This window comes from Brachypodium distachyon, chromosome 3, assembly GCF_000005505.3.
Source record: "Brachypodium distachyon strain Bd21 chromosome 3, Brachypodium_distachyon_v3.0, whole genome shotgun sequence".
NCBI lineage: Eukaryota > Viridiplantae > Streptophyta > Magnoliopsida > Poales > Poaceae > Brachypodium > Brachypodium distachyon.
Window position 1 is genome coordinate 1,332,514 of NC_016133.3, and position 21,320 is coordinate 1,353,833.

General features: G+C 45.0%; 4 protein-coding genes across 7 annotated transcripts; 3 read left to right on the plus strand and 1 right to left on the minus strand.

The window, feature by feature from the left end:
- Window positions 1-121: 121 nt before the first annotated feature.
- LOC100842973 (ribosomal RNA small subunit methyltransferase, chloroplastic) lies at window positions 122-4,639 on the minus strand. 3 transcript variants are annotated; one of them, XR_002965707.1, is made up of 10 exons: window positions 4,108-4,639; window positions 3,347-3,403; window positions 2,415-2,507; window positions 2,206-2,301; window positions 1,973-2,057; window positions 1,425-1,477; window positions 1,230-1,313; window positions 1,016-1,126; window positions 761-946; window positions 122-667 (listed from the first exon to the last, which is right to left on the minus strand). XR_002965707.1 is itself a non-coding variant. In XM_003573607.4 (10 exons), the coding sequence occupies exons 1-10, from the start codon at window positions 4,615-4,617 to the stop codon at window positions 881-883; spliced, it is 1,035 nt and encodes a 344-aa protein (XP_003573655.1). In that variant the 5' UTR covers window positions 4,618-4,637; the 3' UTR covers window positions 122-880. The 3 variants fall into 3 exon arrangements, 2 of the variants coding, with proteins under 2 accessions (XP_003573655.1, XP_024318304.1); XM_003573607.4 differs by having other exon boundaries at window positions 122-946; window positions 4,108-4,257; window positions 4,378-4,637; XM_024462536.1 differs by having other exon boundaries at window positions 122-946.
- Window positions 4,640-4,686: 47 nt separating this feature from the next.
- Window positions 4,687-6,716, plus strand: LOC100844794 (F-box/LRR-repeat protein At3g59190). Of its 2 annotated transcripts, none has more exons than XM_014899966.2 (3): window positions 4,687-5,617; window positions 5,699-5,799; window positions 5,976-6,158. In XM_014899966.2, exons 1-3 carry the CDS (start codon window positions 4,745-4,747, stop codon window positions 6,130-6,132), a joined length of 1,131 nt encoding a protein of 376 aa, XP_014755452.1. In that variant the 5' UTR covers window positions 4,687-4,744; the 3' UTR covers window positions 6,133-6,158. The 2 variants fall into 2 exon arrangements, with proteins under 2 accessions (XP_014755452.1, XP_003573661.1); XM_003573613.4 differs by having other exon boundaries at window positions 4,694-5,617; window positions 5,699-5,833; window positions 5,976-6,716.
- Window positions 6,717-11,439: 4,723 nt separating this feature from the next.
- On the plus strand, window positions 11,440-15,616 carry LOC100822337 (putative F-box protein At3g16210). Its single transcript, XM_010235440.3, has 3 exons — window positions 11,440-12,625; window positions 13,443-13,541; window positions 15,323-15,616. Exons 1-2 carry the CDS (start codon window positions 11,500-11,502, stop codon window positions 13,493-13,495), a joined length of 1,179 nt encoding a protein of 392 aa, XP_010233742.1. The 5' UTR covers window positions 11,440-11,499; the 3' UTR covers window positions 13,496-13,541; window positions 15,323-15,616.
- LOC100822646 lies at window positions 15,245-20,113 on the plus strand. The gene is made up of 3 exons (XM_024460622.1): window positions 15,245-15,377; window positions 18,905-20,034; window positions 20,093-20,113. Exons 1-3 carry the CDS (start codon window positions 15,245-15,247, stop codon window positions 20,111-20,113), a joined length of 1,284 nt encoding a protein of 427 aa, XP_024316390.1.
- The last annotated feature ends 1,207 nt before the right edge of the window (window positions 20,114-21,320 follow it).

A 21,320-nucleotide genomic window follows, 5' to 3' on the forward strand; every position in this document is an offset into this window, starting at 1 on the left:
TACTCCTTTTGTTTTTTTGAATTCTTCTTCGACGCCGTGGGTCGCAGGATCGCCATCCGACGGCTCATGGTAGTCAGACGGGGATATTATAAGGTGACATTATAGTTAGTACAAAAGGAAAGAAAGAACAGCAATGTGATTGCTCAAAAAACAACATCAATGTGTGCCAGTCAACATTTGCCAGGCATGTCATAGCGACACGTGTCAGCTTCCAGGCACATAATAATAAATGTCATAATATCTATCAATCTAGTACTCATCTATGCCAACACACAAAAATATGAGAAGTATCATTGGGAGTTTTACAATATGGGTGGCTGAGCTAACATCTTTGCCCTAGTCTTTACATTGCTGCCTTCGATCCGGTCTGAAGATAATTTCTTTGACACTCCAGTCTGCGAAGATTGGTACAAGTGACAGATGGTTCATGGTTCTAGCAAATTGTACAGATGAAATTCCTTTGGATCTTCCTTCTTTTGCTCAACAGGGATAAAAAACGTGATTCTTGTGGGAACCAACCAAATCATGACATGCATATCACTATTGCTTCTGAACTTGGAGCACAATCGCCATGATCATCCATGCAGACACCAGCACTAGTTGTTGCAGCTCAAGGCCATGACACCGCTGGCAAATACTAGCCGGTAACTGTCCGCGCAAGAAGGATCTGAAATGATCAGGAGAATTATCTGTAATCTCAGATTAAGGAACAAGATCTTGAGCCAACGCGCACTTGCCATCTGTTCTGCGTATGGTTGACCTGCAAGCTGCAGTGTGTACTCTAGCTGGGGACCAAATCGGTTCAGCAGCATGCTCCGTGCAGAACTGCAGATGGAAACCAACAAAATGATTCTGTAGGCACTTCAAAGGCGCCAGGAGGTTATACTTTTGCCAGGCGATTGTGCAATCTCACGAAATCATCCATCATCAGATCGGACGGTCTAGCCTGCCAGCAGTAGTGAATTAGGCACACGAGAGAACATATGAAGGATCGGGGAGGACGGGGAAAGCTTACTGTAGCCGGAAGACCAATATTGCTAAGCGCGGCCTCGATCTCAGCAGAAGAACATAGGTGTTGAAGTGATTTACGTAGCATCTTGCGCTTCCCATTGAACGCAGAGTTCACCTGGAAATGAACAACCGGAGGTACACTTTATAGCTCACAGCCGGGGGTTAATTAATCTGAAGGCGAAGGCAGGAAATTAACTTATGTGTCCAGTCTGCCTCACCATTGAAAAGAAACTTTTGTTAGAACCAACAGGCGGATACTCCCCAGCATTCTTTAATTTGAAGCTTATAACACCACCATCAACCTGCAAACGGTATCCGTGATAATCTTTGCATGTCTTATCTATGAAACCACAAGCAATTGACTTATAGCAATATGCTGTGCATAAGGATACTGGGAATAAGAAATTGCTTACCTTCGGTTGAGGGAAAAAATTTGCCCTCTCGACTTTGAACTTGTATTCAGGTTCTACAGAGAACAAAGAGAATGTATGTGGTGTTATTAATAACAGTGATCCGTGTAACTGACTAGGCATATGACATGCTAACCAAATAATAAAAACTTATTTCATGATTATCAAGGCATTAATGCATATCTACACAGTAGTTTCTACGGTACAGAAGACATGTAGTAAGGTTTCCATACTTCCGAATGCATTTGAAAAGATTTTGACGAGCTGACACATAAGGGGCAATGATGACACCTTTCATCACTTAACTGTTCCACAACATTAATGTACAATTGTACATCAGAGCATTGACATGTTGAAAATTTTGAAACAATCGCAGAAAAAGAATTCCTTATAGAAAGCCAAACTGATACAGATTTTTCAATGAGGGTTTACCTACTGTCCCCCAGAAAAGAAAAGATGGACATACAGAAGCATGATTATTATTTACAAAAAAGAATAAAGGAGAAAACCAATTGTCAAGCCTGGATAAGTCTGAAATAAGATCATCTTACCAGAGTAGAAATTCACAAACACATTGATAGGTCGGTACTCTGGTGTTTGTATCGAAGCATTTGCAAGGCGCAGTGCTGTTTCATCCTGAAATGGAGAACTACTAAGATGTACCTTTTCTAATTAAAGGTGTAATGGATCACCATACATATTCAAGACTAAAAGTTCCACGCATCTAACAACAACATGAGAGCAACATTTAGCCACTTCATGCAAAAACAGAGGCGATTCCAACCTGAAGCATAAGCACCATGACAGAGAAAACATCGCCCATTGGGAGAATTTGTTTGACAACTTCAGTGCTGACATTAAACGGTAAGTTTGACACAACCTGCAAAATACAAACTGTCATGTGGAAACAAAGCACCTTCATCATGACCAGCAATTATCTCTTTCTGTAAGAAGTTCAGTGAAATGCAAGCAACGCTAAACATTGATACTGACCTTGGCATATTTTTTGGTGCAATGGGATTTCTCCTCCAGGATGGGGAGAAAATGGGAGTTGACATGAAATTTTGTGATATCTTCTTCAATGATCTGCGTTAAGTTCTTAAAATCATTACACTGAATTATCCAGTTTGAATTTCTAGCTTCGTAAAACATGTGACAGTACTATCCATCTTTGGTGAGTGGTCACCAGACCAGAATAGCAATCTAATCAAAGACAGTGGCATTTGCCATCTTAGGTATCCAGAAGAGCAACTACAGTCCTTATTAAGGAAACACAGGCAGGGTCATGATATAAGTCTCACCATAAGAGCAAAGTGTTAACTACCATAGTGGTGATCATACTGCGAACCCTGTTAAGTGGTAACATTTGAGCTTAACACCTTAGACATTGCATCGTAACTACGATCAGTCAGAACATATACTTGCTAGAAGTCTATAACCAACAAAAATGTTCATGCGCTAATATAACAACATACCTCCATTAAGGTTATTTATCCAAAAGTTCGAAGAAATCATAATTTGTGAATCTTATTTTTCATGTAGTGAGGTGTCAGATTTTTTTTTTAAAGGTCAAGTTAAGTTCACTAGTAAAACATCGTCGTAGTAGAGGTATTCACAACTGTTCTGTAATGTCGTCAGTGTAAACAGAAGCGATTTTTATTTTAAAAGATACGTTCATACAAGAAGAATGACCCTGCTGCTGGAAGTTGTAACTACTGCCGAGTTTTAGGTCTCCAAATATTTTTACAGAAATTAGGACACAAACCATGGAGTTGCCATTTACTCCCTCCATCCCGAAATAAGTTACGTGGATTTGTATAGACTTATTTTGGAATGGAGGGAGTACAATAGAAGCGATATCAAGAGTCAGCAGTTCGGCACTAAAAATGAATGAATGCAATAATTTGAGAACCAGACAAAAATACCTTGAGTTGCTCTGTGGATCCAAACCTATCTTTCACAAGGGCAGCCATTTGCTTATCCTGTAACCGAAAGGACATAAAACAAGATGTTATTGCAGATTATCAACACAATCAGTCAGCAGAAAGTACAAGACTTTAGTTCGCTGTTTTTATCGCACATGCCAAAGCCTAATTACTTGGGTACTATAACTGATAGCTGCTATTCCTCCGATCCTAAATTCTTGTCGCTGTTTCAGTGTAAATTTGAACTAAAACAACGACAAGAATTTAGGATCGGAGGGAGTACTAGCTTATGACAAAGCCCGCCATTAACTTTTACGGTTTTGCTATTTCTTAGGCGACTGAGAAATAAATATTTCTTAGTCGATGATAACAACCTTTTGATTCAATCATTGAGATTCGTGAAAGATTAATGTTGGTCCCATGGATAAGAAAATCCTGATTGGATGGCTACAATTGTTGACTGAGAAAGAAGTATTTCTTGGGCGACCGAGAAATAGACACTCCCTAACTTTTAATACTCTCAGAAATGAAGAAGAAACTCCATCATTGCTTTCCTGCCATCCCAGAATTGTCTCAAAATCAAGCAAACCCATTTCTCACTGAACTTGATCTAGCAAAATCAGATTTACAAAATATTGAAAATTTCGCAGCAAGATGATCAACTTGAGCAAATTCAACTTCGAGGCATCAACGGCATGGCCACTGATTGAGCAATAGTACTAGATTGTGGATTGTGGAACTGACTGAAATGAGCAACCGACCTTCTCGACGGCGACGACGGTGGCGCCGGCCGCGAGCAGCGCGGCGGTGAGCGAGCCCGTCCCGGGGCCTATCTCCAGCACGACGTCCCCTTCCTCCACCCCCGCCGCCGCCACCAGCTCCTCGTTCACCCTCGCGTTCAGCATGTAGTTCTGCGCGCAACACACACAGGTACAGCACGGAGAGGCCAAACAGGCAGCGATAAACAAACAATGGAGGGATTTTGGGGGTTCCATGAAAGGCGGGGAGAGAGGGTGGCTGGACAGACGGACCTGGCCGAGGGACTTGCGGGGCACGAGGCGGCGGCCGCCCGAGTTGAGGGAGCGGATGGTCGAGTGGTAGTCGTCGCCGGTGCCGCCGGACTTGACGGCGGCGGCGGAAGCGGCGGGGCGGGCACGGCCGCGGGGCGGAGGAGAGGTGACTTGAGGCGGCGGCGGCCGGCGGCGAGGAGGCGTGGCCGGCGACGAGGCCGCGCGCGGCGGGTGTGGGGATAAGGAAGTGAGCGCCATCATTTCCGAGGGCGGTTTCAATTTGCTTTCCCTTCTTTTTTTTTTGCTATATTTATTACTGCGTAATAAAAAAAATTCTGGGGAAAACTTAAAATCAAAAGCCCAAGAGGCCCAAACCCCAGCGGCGGCCATGGAGAAGAAGAAGAATGCCGCGGCGGCGGCGGCGAAGAAGAAGAAGCGGGAATCGGATGGACCCGCACGGAAGCGGGCACGGAGTGGCGGCGCCTGCGCCGATGCCGCCGGCGATCGCATCAGCAACCTCCCGGACGCCATCCTGGGCACAATCGTCTCCCTCCTCCCGACCAAGGACGGCGGGCGCACGCAGGCCGTCTCCCGCCGCTGGCGCCACCTCTGGCGCTCATCGCTGCTCAACCTCGAGGTCGGCGCCTTCCTCTCCGCCACCGCCGCCGCCAAGATAATCTCCGACCACCCCGGCCCCGCCCGCCGGTTCTGCCTCCGCCCCGGCGACTCCTACGCCGATGTGGACAGCTGGCTCCGCTCCCGGGCTCTCGCCGGCCTCCAGGAGCTCGTCATCTACTACGCGCGCGCCTCTGCTCGCACGCTGCCGCTATCCGCTCTCCGCTCCGCCGCATCCACGCTCGTCGTCGCCAAGTTCATCGGCTGCGAATTCCCCAACGAGAGTGTCAAACCGTCCATGGATTTCAACCTCCCGCTCCTCAAGCAAGTCACCCTGACCAACGTTTCCATCTTGGGGGACGTCTTCCATGGCTTGCTCTCTGGCTGCCATGCCTTGGAGAGCTTGTCCATGTGGATAGTTCAGACTGCGGGTTGCCTCCGTGTTTGCTCGCCGACTCTTCGGAGCATCGGCTTCCATTTATACTCTGGTGAAGAACTGGTCATCGAAGACGCTCCTCGCCTTGAAAGACTACTATTACCTTATGCTTCCATGGCTCGTCCTATGACTATCCGGGTAATTAGGGCACCTCAACTTAAGATATTAGGCCCGTTCACGCCGGACATCTCCAAACACCAAGTCTTCCAGGTAGCAGCAGCAGCAGCCAGCCAGCATTTGACATTTCTAGATTCAGATGGTTATCTTTCTGATATTCATTGTTTTCTTCAGGGAATGAACCTAGTCAGCCTGGAGAACTCGATGCGCACCGTGAAGGTTTTGGCAGTCGGGTCCTGTAATCATCAGCTGAATGCAGTTCTTAGCGTCCTCAGGTGCTTCCCCTGTTTGGAAAAGCTCTATGTCATTGTGAGTATTATCTTTGCTTGCTTTTATTAAAATGGGATTTTAATTTCTGATTCAATTAACATATTGTCTAGTCTAGTTAGCAACAGCTTTAATATATTCCTTTCTGTTGTTGTTGTTGTTGTTGTTGTTGTTGTTGTTGCAGTTTTACAGACTTTATGGGAAGGATAAGGAAAACGAGCCTCGGTATGATGACCGACTACAGCCAATCGAATGTCTACAGAACCATCTCAAAACAGTGGTGTTCAAGTTCTATTCAGGCAATGAGCAACAGGTTGCCTTTGCCAGGTTCCTTGTTTTGAATTCAAAAGTGCTAAACAAAATTGAATTCCAAGTACATGAGGACTACAAAAGTCAATCCATGGCTCGTATACACAGTCTGCTAAAAGTGGAAAACAGAGCTTCTCAGGATATTCAAATTGAATTCAGGGGCAATTGTTATTTTGTTTATTACCATGCCAAAAGATGTATCCATGATTTGTCAATGGCCGACCCCTTCAGATAAGGTTGACGCCTGAAGATTGCATTACCGTGTTCCATTTCCTGTCTAAAGATTCTCTATGATTCCGGCAAATTATGAAGTTACCCCTGTTTAAAATGGAAAAGATATATTTGGATGCAAAAGGAGTTTATTGCCAAAAAGTTCTTAGGGGACGGAGGTGCAAGAAAACCACTGATGAAAATTGTAACCGGAAGATAGATGGCAACCCCAGCTGCTGAAACTCCTCTTAGCCTGTGTGATTGTCGCTTTCTTCGGCATAAGCTGGGTAGAATTTCATGCTTGTGTTTGGAACTTATTGTCTTTTCAGATATATATATAAACATATGACAAAGTTTAAGGGCTGATTTGATTTTTTGCATACATATAGCATCTGTTTGATGCTTACGAATGGTCAGCCTGTAGACATCATGCTTTTCTGTCTTGGAAGGAGGTGCTTCTGAAATTTTGTGGATATGTTAGGCTGATGATCCTCAACAGCCCTGCGTTGAAAATGCTGCAATATTCATCAAATGCCTGCAGCTGGAGCATGCATGCTCCGGTTGCCCACTAGTTGGTATGTTATTAAAATTTGAATTTACTTAAACGAAATTGATTGCATTCTTGTGCAAATTCGCTAGTGATTTTTCTCTTTCTGGAAAAGGAACACCTGAAAAAAATGCTTGCTTTGGCAGGGATCCTGGTATAAAACTTGTTCTCTGCATCACTGCCAGAGAGATCTAATTTCTAAACAGCTTTGTTGCCCACAAATTAATAGACAATACAGTCTAGAAGGCACAATTTACAGTCTAGAGCTAGCTTACAAATTAATAGACACTAGCAGAATGTCCGTGCGTTGTTACGGAATAATCTATAAGTGCTCTTTAACGTTAAGTATGATGATGCTTTGGGATTCGTGCAAAAAAATATCCGGAGAGCACGGAAGCACTCACCATATATATATATCGGAAGGATTACATGAGAGTTACAGATCATTACAGATTGATGATTCGGTAGTTTAAACAACAACTACTACCGATATTCACTGAAGTTTAAACATACCAGGTGTAAGCTAGACTCTGCCACCGCCATTTCCCGTAGACCTGTCGCCGCCGCCTCCTGCTGTGGCCCACGGCGCCACCGTCTTCTGCAGTGGTCGCTGCCGCAGGCTGCTGCTCTTCCCATGGACGCCGTCGCCACCACTGACTCCTCTTCTAATAACGTTTGGCTTTGAGACGCATTGGTATTTTTTGACAGGCTAGCTAGCAATGGCCTGCTCGTCGTGCTCGGGACGCGAGACTGGAGGAGGCGGACTGGGGCGTAACGAGAGGGGCACCAGAAGGAGGGCCGCAGGAGGGAGCGTCGTCGCAGTGGGAAGGGGTGGGATGTGGATGTTGTGATGTAGAGAAGTCACCGGCGCTGTGCCGCGGGGACCGGGAAGCTCGTCCGCGCCGCCACGTGGGGAGGGATCAATGGGCATGTCACGTTTCAGGAAACTGAGGAAAGTCACCGGCGTTGTGCCACGGGGAGCTCGTCAGCGCGACTGGGAGAGACACTGCCGTGGGGGTGCCGCGGACGGCTCGGATGCGGGAGGCCTTCTTTTTGCAGGGATTGACAACAGCTAAGCGAAATGTTTTTTTCTCGTGCGGAAGTGGCACATTCCTCGTAATTTGATGAAAAAACCTACCACGACGTCCGTACCGTCACCACCAACTCTAATTTAATATATTGTTATAAATTATAGAATATAGTCTAGAAGGCACAATCAGTAATCGTAGAAACAGTAAAACAGGTAGAACTAGTACAGAATTTGAATCACCGTGGAACTGGCACCCACTCTCCAGTTTTTTACGATAGGGTCTTCCGAGAGAGGAACAAACCATTGTTGGGTTCCTCCAGATGCATCGGCATCTTGTCCAACTTACCGAATTTGTGAACCCTTGATGCTAGCCTGCTAGCCATTAAGACATGCAGATGTTAAAATAACATGAGGAAACTAGTAGAAATCAGTGGCAGTAAGAAGCAGGGTATTGAACTTGCATACATAGAAATTTCCAGACCAGCTTCAGTCAATCTCAGAGAGAGTACCACCACCGCATCCCTTCAATTCTAGAGCATTGACGAAGCAGCTCTAAGAAGTGAGGGGCAATCTGACCAAAGAGCAGATATTCGAGGTGCACGAGGAACTCAATGCCAGTTGGGACCTCCACCATGCTGCTGTGGTTTATCAGTCTTAGTCTTTCCAGGTTGACCATGGCACCTTGCTCTATCCCTAACCGGTCCAGGTTTGGCAGGTCAATCATGCCAAAATGCAATGACAACACTGTCCCCGCTCGCGGCGGTGCACTGCCTACGCGGGTGCAAAATACACTGCATACACGGTGCAAAATGCACTTCCTGCGCGGGGATGGGAAAGTGGTTTGTTTGAGGCGGGGAATAGCGGGTTGCTTGGGCGGGAACAACAGGTTGCAGAATAGGTATTCTGCACCCGGTTGCAAATTAGCAGAGCTAATTAAAAATATTAAATACTGAAAATTCATTGAAGTTATATAGTCAAAATTTCTGGAATGAGAAAGTTCAAAGATCTCAAAGTACCAAACTAAGCACAAATCATGCGGTGCATCATCACAAGATCAAACGCTATGCCATGCAAAAAATTTGTCCCGAAGAGTTTCAAGCCACTTTATCTTGGCATCCATCGTCCACACCAAATTAATGACGTGACATGTGTCGGCGGACAATGTCCGGCTTGCGAAACAAATGCCAAATTTGCTCGGCACATCTACGACAAATGGACATATAGCATTGATTTGACAAGTCTCATTGGGTTGCTTTTTTTCGCGAACAAAATCAGAGGGATGTCATTGATTTGGAAAGTCCCCTTGAGATGCAACATCCTAATTGCACCGTCTAGGCAAAAAAAACTTTCATTTCCTTTTCAAAAATAAGAAAGGCTAACCGGTGAGTCAGCCAAATATTGAAAGTGGGGACTCGGTACAAAACTTGACCGGTACTTTGGACCAGGATGTTTCATTTGAAATCGGCTAAATTCTGGTATCGAGAATTTTCCATGTTTAGTTTTTTTTAACCATTTCTCTATTTAGTTTTTGTTCTTACAAAGCACACATCGTGGGCTAAATGTTTCTCATTTCTAGGATGCAGATTTAGCTAGGACCCATTGTGGGCTTGGGACTTGGACTCGCCCACCTCAAGGACTCGCCGTGATTTTCCCTTCACTCCACACCACAGTAACTCAGGCCGACCAGGGTGAGTAGAAGATGGCCAACCTCTGCCGCCTCCGCTCGCGGCCGCCGCTAGACAACGATGACCTGCTCAGGGAGATCCTCCTCCGCCTCCCCCCGCAGCCGTCCTCAATCCCGCGCAGCTCCCTCGTCTGCAACCGCTGGTGGCGCCTCGCCTCCGACCCTGGCTTCACCTGCCGCTTCCGCCTCCACCACTGCAGTAACCCTCCCCTACTTGGCCTCTTCTTCCATGGCTTTCATGAAATCTGCTTCGCACCCACTCTTGAACCTGCAAACTGCGTCCCGCACAACCGCTTCCGTTTGCACTTCGACGAGGGAGACCACCAGTTCATAACCCTAGGATGCCGCCATGGCCTCGCGCTCATCTACCACCCGTTGCGGGACCAGCTATTGGTCTGGGACCCCGTCAAGAATTATAAGCCAAAAGTCTAAAGTTACTTTTAATCCCAACCAAGCAGGGCCTAGTCTTAGGATTCGCAACCTTAGCGGCTCAACGTGAGGACGAGAACATGACCAGCTTCAGCTCGCTGCCGCTGCTATACGGCGGCGACCTGCTCTCGGAGATCCTCCCCCCCCCCCCCCCCCCCCGCAGCCGTCCCCCCGACGACCTACTCTCAGAGAGAGGTGGATGGGCCCAGTCTTTCACCTCATAGGTAATCTGCCTCTACCAGTGTATTTGATATGTATATTGGAATAATAATTGTCTTGGCATAGATCTCCAAATAGGCACCGATGGCCAGGATTCCGGGCGCGTTTGCCACTGTTTGCAAATAATCCGGACTCTTGATTTTGGCACGGATCCTTGTATATAGCTTCCCAACTTCAATGAAGATTCTCGATAAAACTAGAAGCTCCATCATGGTCCTTAAAAGTCAACTTCTCTAAATCCATCATTTGCATATTGGTGTTGTTGTATGCATTCGGTGACGAAGAATACCATGGTTGCAGAAGCTAGACGAACCTCATAAGATTTTGAAAAGCCACATGAGTCCCCTACCTCGGACCTAAGATCGTCGAAGGCATCCCTTGCCAGATAAACCATGAAACCGATGCTTCATCTTCTTGTGGCTTAAAAGGATGAGACATGAAAACCATTGACTCTCTGGAGTAGGTTGCAACGTCTATAGTAGGACGGGGATTGAGCCAGGACCCCAATCTTCTAGACGACGATGTCTTCATCATCTAGACGTAACTGCTAAGAACACATAACCTAACAAGGAAACAAGCAAAACTAGATGCCAAACATTGATATGTCGTTTCCCTGTCTCTCAACGACAGATTGGCTGTTAGAGACAAGGGGAATCGCCGAAGATCGAAGCTTCGTCCAAAGGAGGTGGTAGGTAGAGTATTTCGGTGGCGGTTCTGTGCCACTTTCTTTACTTTTTTTTATAAAAAAGTTGACCAATAGTTTTTGCGGGTCAAGCGCAATGTTCCAAACTAACTGTCAACAATGATTTCTTGCAAGGAGTAAAAACAATGTTACACAACATCAGTTCTATTGGTCATCATGTGGTCACTGCGTTGTTTGGCATGAGGACCCTCCTGACTTTATTATCAGTTTGCTTTTTGACGATGTAAGTGATGTAAGTGTGTTTATTAATCAATAAGGTTAGCATGCTGGCTTTCTTTAAAAAATCAATCAGCGACACAGTGGAAGTGGGGACTCACTACCAAAATTTAACTGGCATTTGGACCGGGAGTTTTCATCTGAAACTGGCTAAATTATGGTATATATAGAAGTTTTTCAACCATTTCTCCATTTAGTTTTGTTTTGAGGGGGTTCTCTCCATTTAGTTTTTCTTACACAGCAGAGAGCAATCGTGGGCTTGGGCAGTTGGGCCCTTGGGCCCTTGGGCTTGACAATCGCAAGGGCTCGGCGTGATTCCCATTCACTCCCCACTCGTCGAGCCGAGCAGGGCGAGAGGAAGATGACCAACCTCCGCCGCCGCTCGCGGCCGCCGCTGGACGACGACGACCTGCTCTCCGAGATCCTCCTCCGCCTCCCCCCGCAGCCGTCCTCCCTCCCGCGCGCCTCCCTTGTCTGCAACCGCTGGCGCTGCCTCGTCTCCGACCCCGGCTTCACCCGCCGCGTCCGCCTCCACCACCGCCGAAACCCTCCCCTGCTCGGCCTTTTCTACCGAAACTTTCGCCACATCTGCTTCGTGCCCACTCCGGACCCTCCCAACCTCGTCCCGCGCGAACGCTTCCTCCTGCAATTCGACAAGGGCGACGACGGGTTCGTGATCCTCGGATGCCGCCATGGCCTCGCGCTCATCTACCACGCGTCGCGGGGCCAGCTCCTGGTCTGGGACCCCGTCAACGGCGACAGGCACCGCCTTGACATTCCCCCGGGGTTCGAGACGAAGGAGACCTACATCCACGGGGCTGTTCTTCGGGCTGCCGGAGATGCCCGCCACTTTCAGGTGGTCCTGGTAGGCAACGACGAGAAACAGTATACACGAGCGCTCGCCTGCGTTTACTCGTCGGAGACCGGGGCATGGGGCAATCTCATCTCAACTCTGTTTCCACCCAAGCCCAAGGACTGCAGGAGCCGCCTTCCCACCATGATTGTTATGTCCATTCCTGGTGTCCTGGTTGGAGATTCCCTTTACTGGATCCTTACTGAAAGTTCACCCAGCATCCTTCAGTTTGATTTAGGTAGGCAGAGCCTAGCTGCGATACCGGTGCCAGTGGATGTGTTTGCCAATGGGAATTGCCACTTCACGGTTATGCGAGCAGAGGATGGTGGGCTTGGTTGCCTCTTCCTGTCAGGCTTCAACGCCCAATTCTGGAAGAGGAAGACTGATTGTGGTGGCGTTGCATCATCATGGGTGCTGGGACGAACTATCGAACTGGACAAGGTACTCCCCATGAATTCAGAGGAAGAGAGAGGGCCCCTAATGATGCTTGGCTTTGCTGAGGACAATAATGTGGTTGTCGTGTGGACAATTGCTGGTGTCTTCATGGTCCAGACTGAGTCATTGCAGTTCAAGAAGCTTTTCGAAGCCAACATCATTCAAAGTTATTATCCATTCGAAAGTGTCTATACTGGAGGTAAGCATGCTTTTATACTAAGGATACAACAAAAAGAACCATGTTAGTTTTTGATAATTGGTTCCTACTGACATACACAAGAATTGTATAATGGTACTGTTAGCGCATAGCTGCAGTGCTGTTTTTTCTCAAGATGAGACACAACAGTGGAAGTTGACTACATGAAAAACTAGCTCGAACAAACTAAGCTGGCAAATAGGTAGCTCAACAATTATATTTGGAAGCGTAAGGCTTGGTATATTTCTTTCATAGTTTCATTCGTTATTTTTACTTATCTCTGCTGATCTTGCTAATAATCTTACATCCATGAGAACCAGTTGGCTTTGGAATTCACGGATAATTGTTTGTTTTGTCACTTGAAGGACTGTTCTGCTGCATTTGCAAGTTCATCTATACCAGGGAAATTAATTACTGGAGCTCATTTTTATTTTTTTGGGCTAGAGTGATTTAAGGATAGTCGGCATGATCACTTGTGTTCCTAGGATTTATTAGTGTGCGTGTATTTAATTCTTTTTCCAATATGGCGTTGGACAATCTTAAGAACTTAAGAATAGCCTAGATATCTTCTTTCTTCTGACCAACTATTAGTCTGACTCAGCTATTCATTTTTACGATATTTGTGACCATATGCTTTTGAGAATATTCAGTAAATTCAACAGTAGGTCTTTTGTTTATCTAGTACTAGTGTTATATCAAAGCTGGGTTGTTTTGCTCAAATTACAGCTGTAAATTTATTTAAGTATCTCTGTGATGCATCCTTTCTATTTGGATTTTCGTTGGAATGTCACTGATTTTTTAATACTTCTCATGCTTGCAGAAACACGCATTGGTGTTGGAAATGAAGGTGCTGAACTTTTGCTCAGTGGATAACATGACTGTCTGGTTAGAAATGCTATTTGATCTATTGGTTGAGCAGGTAAGCTTATCTTCTATATGGCTGTTGAGGTATCTGAGCTGATCTTAGTTTCGCAATCATAAGTTCACAAGTCTCAAAAGCTAAGTAAAAACAGGTAAAGAACATCGGCTATTAGCAAAACAAATTGATAAGCGTACACATTGCATCCAGAAAGCGAACTAACTAACTGAACTCCACAGCACGTTTAAACTGCGCCATCTCCCAGCTACAGATTGTTTAAATCACATCCGTGTCTTCTATGCAGAGTTTCCTTCACCACCAGCTGTAACATCTTTGCACCTATGTCCAGTTTTCCATTGACATCAGTTCTCTGCATACCCGCCCAATATGCAATCCAATGGAAAATAAAAAAGTACTCCCTCCGATCCTAAATTGTTGTCGAAATATTACATGTATCTAGACACTTTTTAAGAATAGATACATCCATATTTGGACAAATTTGAGACAAGAATTTAGGATCGGAGGGAGTACTAGATTAGTAGGATCCGAAGGATACTTGCTTCGAAAACAGGCTAACTTCCCTGTTTTTAAAATTTTCCAACATAAAGCAGCAATACTAATAGCTGGTAATTTCATATTCTTACTATTAAAACTGTAGATCCAGTCACACATCTGTTGCATGGAGGTTGGAATCTGACTGATATTAAATGTACATCACATGACCCTCCACACAAACCTAGCAACACAACACTGAAGAAATAAATGATCGATACTTTCATCTAAGCCACAGAACACACATTTTTTAGGACCTTTCGAACCTCTATGTAAGAGATTATCTCTAGTAAGAATGCTATTTTTAACAACTAACCACATAAAGACTTTAATCTTTAAAGGAAGTTTTAATTTCCAGAAGTAGGTTCTTAAAAGGGAAAAGTACTTGCTGGGTTATAAGAACAGCATATAAAGATCTGGCCGTAAAAATACCTTTCTTATCCAAGATCCATCTGCATCGATCAGGTTCATTAGACAATTCTGCCTGATCACACAGTTGAACCATCTCTACAAACATATCTAAAGTCTCCCCCCACAGAGATCTCCTAAAAGTTATTATAGTTTTATGGACAGTTATTCTAGTGCTAAGCGGTTTGCTTAAACATTTTCTCGACATACCACTCATTGTCCATCTAACATCATATATATCTAATTGGTCATTGGCCACTAATATAGTTTTTCTGGTCCAAACTACATATAACTATGCTGTGTGCTGTCTAATTTCTTCAATTTTGACCACCGTAGTTGTATAATACTTCGCATCAAACACATGATCAAAATTACCTGACTAGATTCATCATTACTTTTCTTATCATTAAAAGTAGTGGCAGAAGTACTGCTATTGATGCCGAGCAGAGTAAACAAATTGACGCCCACTTTGGACCGAATCAGTTAAAAGATGCATGATCCCTTTGCTTGAGGTTTCCACTGCTGCACTGCATGGATCATGGATGTGGTGAAATCCGATTCCTAAGTGTGTATTGCTAGCGCTTGCATTTCTAAAAAAGCATGCCTGTGAGCTAGAAATCGAATGTCTCTGCTTTTGTACTCCATGAGCCTCTCACATGCCCACTGATACTGTATCCCGTGCTGAGACCAAATAATATTAGCTCGAACCTGCTAATAACAGAAATTAAATGGGTGCCACCGCTACACTACAAGCTATTCATTGTTGTTCTCAGCTTTGGAGCTTTTTCAGCACAATTTCCACAATGGGGAATGAAGCTAATGCGTACTGCTGCTTGAGTCCATGCACATTTGTTTGGCTGATGGCATTGCTTGCTCTGCAGGTGTCTGGAGATTACATCCCAGTGGCTGAGATGCAGGATGGCTCTTTGGGTTACTGTAGGTTCTTCCATTTTGTGTGTTGTATGCATGAGATTGCTTGACCTGTTATGTTTGTAGCTTGCTGGATGCACCGGTTAGGTGTAAAGTGGGCATGTACGAATTGATCAATTGCTCAGGTTGCTAACTCCCGTCTGTTACTATCTAGATCTTGTAGACTCCCGTCAATTAGCATGGAGGCGCATTGACTTGTCTCGATTTTATTTACAACTCTGTGATTTTTCATTTAACCTGCTTCATATGCTTTTCTTCAAGCAAGCATGACTGTATGCTGTGCCGAGGCTCATCCTTGAGTTGATCTGGCTGACTGTATGCTTGACTGGATCACCAGGCCAAACCCATACTGATAAGCAAACGCGCGGTCCAGGTGGTGGCCTGGCCGTTGGATTAGCTCGCGCGACAATTCAGTTGTGTGTGCGTCTCTTTCCTTTCCCAGTCAACCTCTAAATTTTGAAGTAAATTTTTTGAACTACAAGCAGCCCCTGGTGATACAGAAGCGGGCTTGAATCGCTGTTTCGTACTACTCCAGAGTATGTAGCGATTTCGGCTAAGCAACCTAGCATATGCGATGAAACATGGGCGAGTCAGGAATTTATTTAGCCCAAGGCCGTTGCTTCAAATCCCTAAAATTACCAAGAAAAACCGGACCAATTCTTTAGATAGCTAAAATAACCCAAAGGAAAAAAAGTTATGCACCCTGGGCCATGGCCTGGGTATACTGGCGGAGCCGGAAACTGAAGAAAGATGGTGCTAAGATAGATCTAATGGTGCTAATTTAGGGATATTCAATACTTATGGTCTATATAGCTAATAGCTTCTGTTTTAAACACCCTGGCTGGAGTGGTCCTACAGCACAGGTAGCACCGCCCCTAGATTCACATACATATAGAGGTTTAAGGTGTGCTACAGCAGCACTACAAGTTACCTATCTTCCTATTGCTGTTTTTTCTTATAGCCTTGGTTTCGTCCAATAATGCTTGCTGAGATGATTCAACCATTGAGTTTTTGGCGCAATTTGCCCAATGGTGAAGCTAATGTTTAAATTGTTCGATATAGCTTGACACGCTTTTTCCATGAATGAATGTTGCAAACCGGTTTGTACTGATGACATTGTGCTCTGCAGGTATCTAGATTACATTCCGGTGGCTGTGATGCTGAAATGGCTTGTTTGTTGTAGCTTATTCCATTCTGTATCCTGTGCATGAGACCTGTGACGTGCTCCATTAGGAAATTGACCCCTATGTACCATGCCCTGGTCGATTGTGATGTGGACTTGCAGTAATTAAACTTGCCGCGGTCAATTGTGAACTGGGAATGTATCTTTCAAGTTGTCGTTAACTTCCATTTGCTACCTGGTTTATGTACCAACTGGCAATGAAGGCAAATTGACTTGCTTTGATTGCTCTGTGCCTGTCAGTTAATCTCTGTTTATATGCCATGTTGTTTCATTTTGTATTAGATAAAGATCTGTTTAAGAGAGCATTGCTGCCGGACCACTTTTAATGAGCTGAATTTGCATAAATTTAGTAGCATCGATCATTTTTCTTGACAGCAACAGTAGCAGTGCCATTCGAATTTGAGTTCTTTCATGAGTTACCTTCTAAAAGAAATTGAACGCCTGGCTTCTTCCTGACAAAGATTAAAAACAAACAATTCGGATTTTATGATCCTGACAGGAATTGGTTTTGCTTATTTTGTGCTTTTCCAAAACAAGCATGTAGCGGCGAGCTCAGATATCAGTTTATCTTGCTTGTGTGTCCTTGTGTGTCTTTTCGTGCCTGTCGAATTTCTACTTACTCCTGACTAATTCATATGTGCTTTAGATGATTGTTTTATCTGGTTCTGATCTCAGTATTTAAAAGCCTGGTTCTGACTAATGATGTTGAATTTAAAGTGCGATCTGGGAAGAAGGGAAGTAGATCCTGCATTTGAATAGCACCTGTCTAGCTTGTGCAATTTAGCTTCTGTATAGATAACTGTGAATTCAACCTGGACCGGGCAATGCTATTTTTTTGGGATGCTGGGTCTGGGAAGGCGTGAAAGCAATTGGATTCTATCCAATTTTTATAGACATCATCAACTTGCATGAAAGCATTTTATTCGTTAGTACTTACCTTGTGTTCATTCATGTACAATGAGTGTTGAGTTGCACTTAGTTTGACCTGGGAGTTGGGAAGAAACTCCTATTTGTTGAAGCCTTGCACTTGCCTGCCTGGTGATATTTGCTACTGCATAAATAGCCGACGGTTCAACTAAGATGGGTTGCAGTGTTCGTTTTCTTTACTTCGAGATAACGGGAAGGCTTGGATGACTTGCCTAACTTTGCATTCTTTTTTTGATAAAAGGCTTTTTAGGAACAACTTTATTAGAAGCCATAATGAGGTTCTGCCGGGGTTTCCAGCGATAACCTCTGAAGGAATAAAATGTTTGGAACTACTCTGTCTGGTCGTCTACAATATTTTTCATCCTATTGAGTATAATGGTGTAGGCTTATCACGCTGTCTTGTGGGACATGACCTGCTCTCTTTACTTATAATCATGCATGGTAGTAAGTTCCTCAAAAGAAAGGAAAAAGATGAATACTTTTATGATCAAGACAGAGATGGGTAAATTAAAGCCAAAGCAATATTGGCATATGGATCGCCTGTAAGTAACCGCCTTCGTTTTAACATTTGCAAAATTTTACATAAGTAGCGCAACAAAGAAAACACATTCACAATCGATGTCGATACTGAAGGTTATGAGTTGTCCTCTTCTCTAAGAGTTTTTTTTAGCACTGCCTTGTTCTAAGAGTAACATTTGATCCCTTAAAATTCTGTTTATGACCTACAAAGCCGAAAGCGGACGAACTTTTCGCCCCGGGAGCATTCCACCTGTCGCTTTCATGCACTAGAAAAAATTTGCCCCACAGTTTCCACTCAAATTACGGCGCAAATGCCCCTGCTAAGTCTCCCGACCCATCGGAAATGCACCCAATTGCCTCATCGCACGTGCCGTTCTCTATTTTCTTCTCATATATATAGACTTCCGTCCCTCTCTCTCCCTTCCCATTGTTCTCTCTGTAGGGTTTGACCGCCACCGCCACCGCCGCCATCTCAGATCTAGCTAGTCGTCAACACCCCTTCTCCCCCGCCGACGCGTGTCTCCCCTCCCCCGAACCCTCAGAGAGGGTGGTATCCTCGTCGTTACTGACTACAACCGCGGCCGCATCATGTTCTTAAGTGTCACCCTCATCGCCACCGCCGCCCTCATCGCAGTCGTAACCGTGGGTAAGTGATCGTGTATGCCCACCTCCTCCGCTAATCCCCTCACGAATTGCCGACCGTCTCCATCCTCACTTAGTAGATCGAAAATTAACCTGACGACCTTGCTTCCGTCGAACGATTCTTAGATGAGTGCTTTTATCAACCAGTACCAATGAGAATTTTCCTTTCTAAACTCATCACTCGAAGTAATTCGGTTCCGATCTAAAAAATGGTAATTCCAAGTGAAAATAGAAGTAATTTGACTTTCTATTTCCATTGCAGGTTTCCAACGTGCTTCCATATCAGGCTCGACTCCACTGGCCATTGCAGCGAGGACGAGCAGCCCTCGCTGCCGCCCGCCAGCGGCGAAGGGGCCGCTAGACGTCGACGACCTGCTCAGGGAGATCCTGCTCCGCCTCCCCCCGCAGCTATCCTCCCTCCCGCGCGCCTCCCTCGTCTGCAAACGCTGGCGGCGCATCGTCTCCGACCCCGGCTTCACCCGCCACTTCCGCCTCCACCACCGCAGCAAGCCTCCTCTCCTCGGCCTCTTCGCCAAAAACTTCCATGACATCTATTTCCTGCCCACTCTGGACCCTCCCAACCGCGTCCCGGAGGACCGCTTCCGCCTGCACTTCGACAAGGGCGACAACCTGTTCAGGACCCTCGGATACCGCCATGGCCTCGCGCTCATCTACCATGAGTCGCGGGACCAGATCCTGGTGTGGGACCCCGTCAACGGCGACCAGCACTACCTCCATGTTCCCTCAAGGTTCGAGAGGAAGAAGTCCGAGGTCCACGGGGCGGTGCTTCGGGCTGCCGGAGACGCCCGCCACTTTCAGGTGGTCCTGGTAGGCAACAACGAGAAACAGTGCAGACGACTGCTTGCTTGCGTCTACTCATCGGAGACCGGCGCGTGGGGTAATCTCGTCTCAACGCTTCTTACACCAAATCCCAAGTGTGCTTGGAGCCGCCTTTCGCACTTGATTTGTATGTTCCTTCCTGGTGTCCTGGTTGGAGATTCCATTTACTGGTCGTTTACTGAAAGTTCAACCGGCATCCTTCAGTTTGACTTGGGTAGGCAAAGCCTAGTTGTGATACCATTGCCAATGGATGTGTTTGCAAAGGGGTACCACCACTTCACGGTTATGCGAGCAGAGGATGGTGGGCTTGGTTGCCTCTTCCTGTCAGGCTTCAGCGCCCAATTCTGGAAGAGGAAGACCGAGTGTGGTGGGGTTGCATCATCATGGGTTCTGGGACGAACTATTGAACTGGACAAGGTACTCCCCATGAATTCAGAGGAAGAGAGAGTTCCCCTAAGGATGATGGGCTTTGCTGAGGACAGTAATGTGGCGGTCGTGTGGACATTCGACGGTCTCTTCATGGTCCAGGTTGAGTCATTGCAGTTCAAGAAGGTTTGCGAAACCAACATCATTCAATACTATCATCCATTCGAAAGTGTCTATATTGCAGGTAAGCAAGCTTTTACACTGATGATACAACAAAATATCATGTTAGTTCATACTTCGTACACAAGAAATGCATAGTGGTACTGTTAGCGCATAGCTGCAGTGCTGTTTTTTTTTCTCTCAAGATCGATGAGACACACAACTGTGGAAGATTGACTATATGAAAAACAAGCTCGGACAAACTAAGTTGGCAAATAGGTAGCTCAACAATTACATTTGGTAACCTAAGGCTTGGTATATTTCTTTCATTCGTTATTTTTACTTATCTTTGGAATTTACGGATAATAGTTTTTTTTGTCACTTGAAGGACTGTTTTGCTGCATTTGCAAGTTCATCTATACCAGGGAAATTAATAACTGGAGCCCATTTTTATTTTTTCGGGCTAGATTGATTTAAAGATAGTCGGCCTGGTCACTTGTGTTGCTAGGATTTATTAGTGTGCGTGCATTTTATTCTTTTTCCGATATGACGTTGGACAATCTTAAGAACTTATGAATAGTCCTAGATATCTTCTCTCTTCTGACCAGCTAGCAGTCTGAGTCAGTTATTCATTTTTACGATATTTGTGACTATATATGCTTGTTGAGATTTTTCAGCAAGTTTGACAGTAGGTGTTGTTTTGTTTATCTAGTATTAGTGTTATATCAAAACTGAGTTGCTTTTCTTGAACTACAGTGGCAAATTTATTTAAGTATCTTTTTATGCATCCTTTCTGTTTGGGTTTTCGTTGGAATGCCACTGTATTTTTAATACTTGTCATGCTTAGAGAAACATCCATTGGTGATGGAAATGAAGGCGCTGAACTTTTGCTCAGTGCATAAGATGACTTTACGGTTAGAAATGCTATTTGATCTACTGGTTAGCAAGTAAGCTTATCTTCTGCATGTAAGTTCAGGTATCTGAACTGCTCTTACAATAATGTATTGCTTTCCTTTTTACCACCATTTCTCAAGTACGAATTGTAATAGAGGACTATAATGAAAATACTTTCCCAGTTCCCATTTACTGTGCTTCATGGATGTATCTCTATTTTACTTTACTCCTTGCTACACTGCCTCAGTATTCTGTAGTTATTGGTCTGTCAAGTCCTAGTACGATTTGTGTGGTGTCCCCTCTACTCAAGTAATTGACAAGTTTCAAATTTCGTTTATTTATACAGACCTAGCTATACCATTTCACATTGCTTCTTATTTTGGATCATTATGATACCTAGTGAACTAACGATTGTCACA

Excerpts from the sequence above, each read along its gene's own strand:
- LOC100842973 (XM_024462536.1), bottom strand. The coding sequence starts at position 4,617 with ATGATGGCGCTCACTTCCTTATCCCCACACCCGCCGCGCGCGGCCTCG. Across the intron at positions 2,058-2,205 it reads TCATGGTGCTTATGCTTCAG|GATGAAACAGCACTGCGCCT; the intron begins GTTGGAATCGCC and ends TCTCCATTTCAG. Across the intron at positions 947-1,015 it reads ATATTGGTCTTCCGGCTACA|GCTAGACCGTCCGATCTGAT; the intron begins GTAAGCTTTCCC and ends TACTGCTGGCAG.
- LOC100844794 (XM_003573613.4), top strand. The coding sequence starts at position 4,745 with ATGGAGAAGAAGAAGAATGCCGCGGCGGCGGCGGCGAAGAAGAAGAAG. Across the intron at positions 5,618-5,698 it reads CCAAACACCAAGTCTTCCAG|GGAATGAACCTAGTCAGCCT; the intron begins GTAGCAGCAGCA and ends TGTTTTCTTCAG. Across the intron at positions 5,834-5,975 it reads TGGAAAAGCTCTATGTCATT|TTTTACAGACTTTATGGGAA; the intron begins GTGAGTATTATC and ends TTGTTGTTGCAG.
- LOC100822337 (XM_010235440.3), top strand. The coding sequence starts at position 11,500 with ATGACCAACCTCCGCCGCCGCTCGCGGCCGCCGCTGGACGACGACGAC. Across the intron at positions 12,626-13,442 it reads CGAAAGTGTCTATACTGGAG|AAACACGCATTGGTGTTGGA; the intron begins GTAAGCATGCTT and ends TCATGCTTGCAG.
- LOC100822646 (XM_024460622.1), top strand. The coding sequence starts at position 15,245 with ATGGGGAATGAAGCTAATGCGTACTGCTGCTTGAGTCCATGCACATTT. Across the intron at positions 15,378-18,904 it reads GGATGGCTCTTTGGGTTACT|GTTTCCAACGTGCTTCCATA; the intron begins GTAGGTTCTTCC and ends TTTCCATTGCAG. Across the intron at positions 20,035-20,092 it reads AGTCATTGCAGTTCAAGAAG|GTAAGCAAGCTTTTACACTG; the intron begins GTTTGCGAAACC and ends TCTATATTGCAG.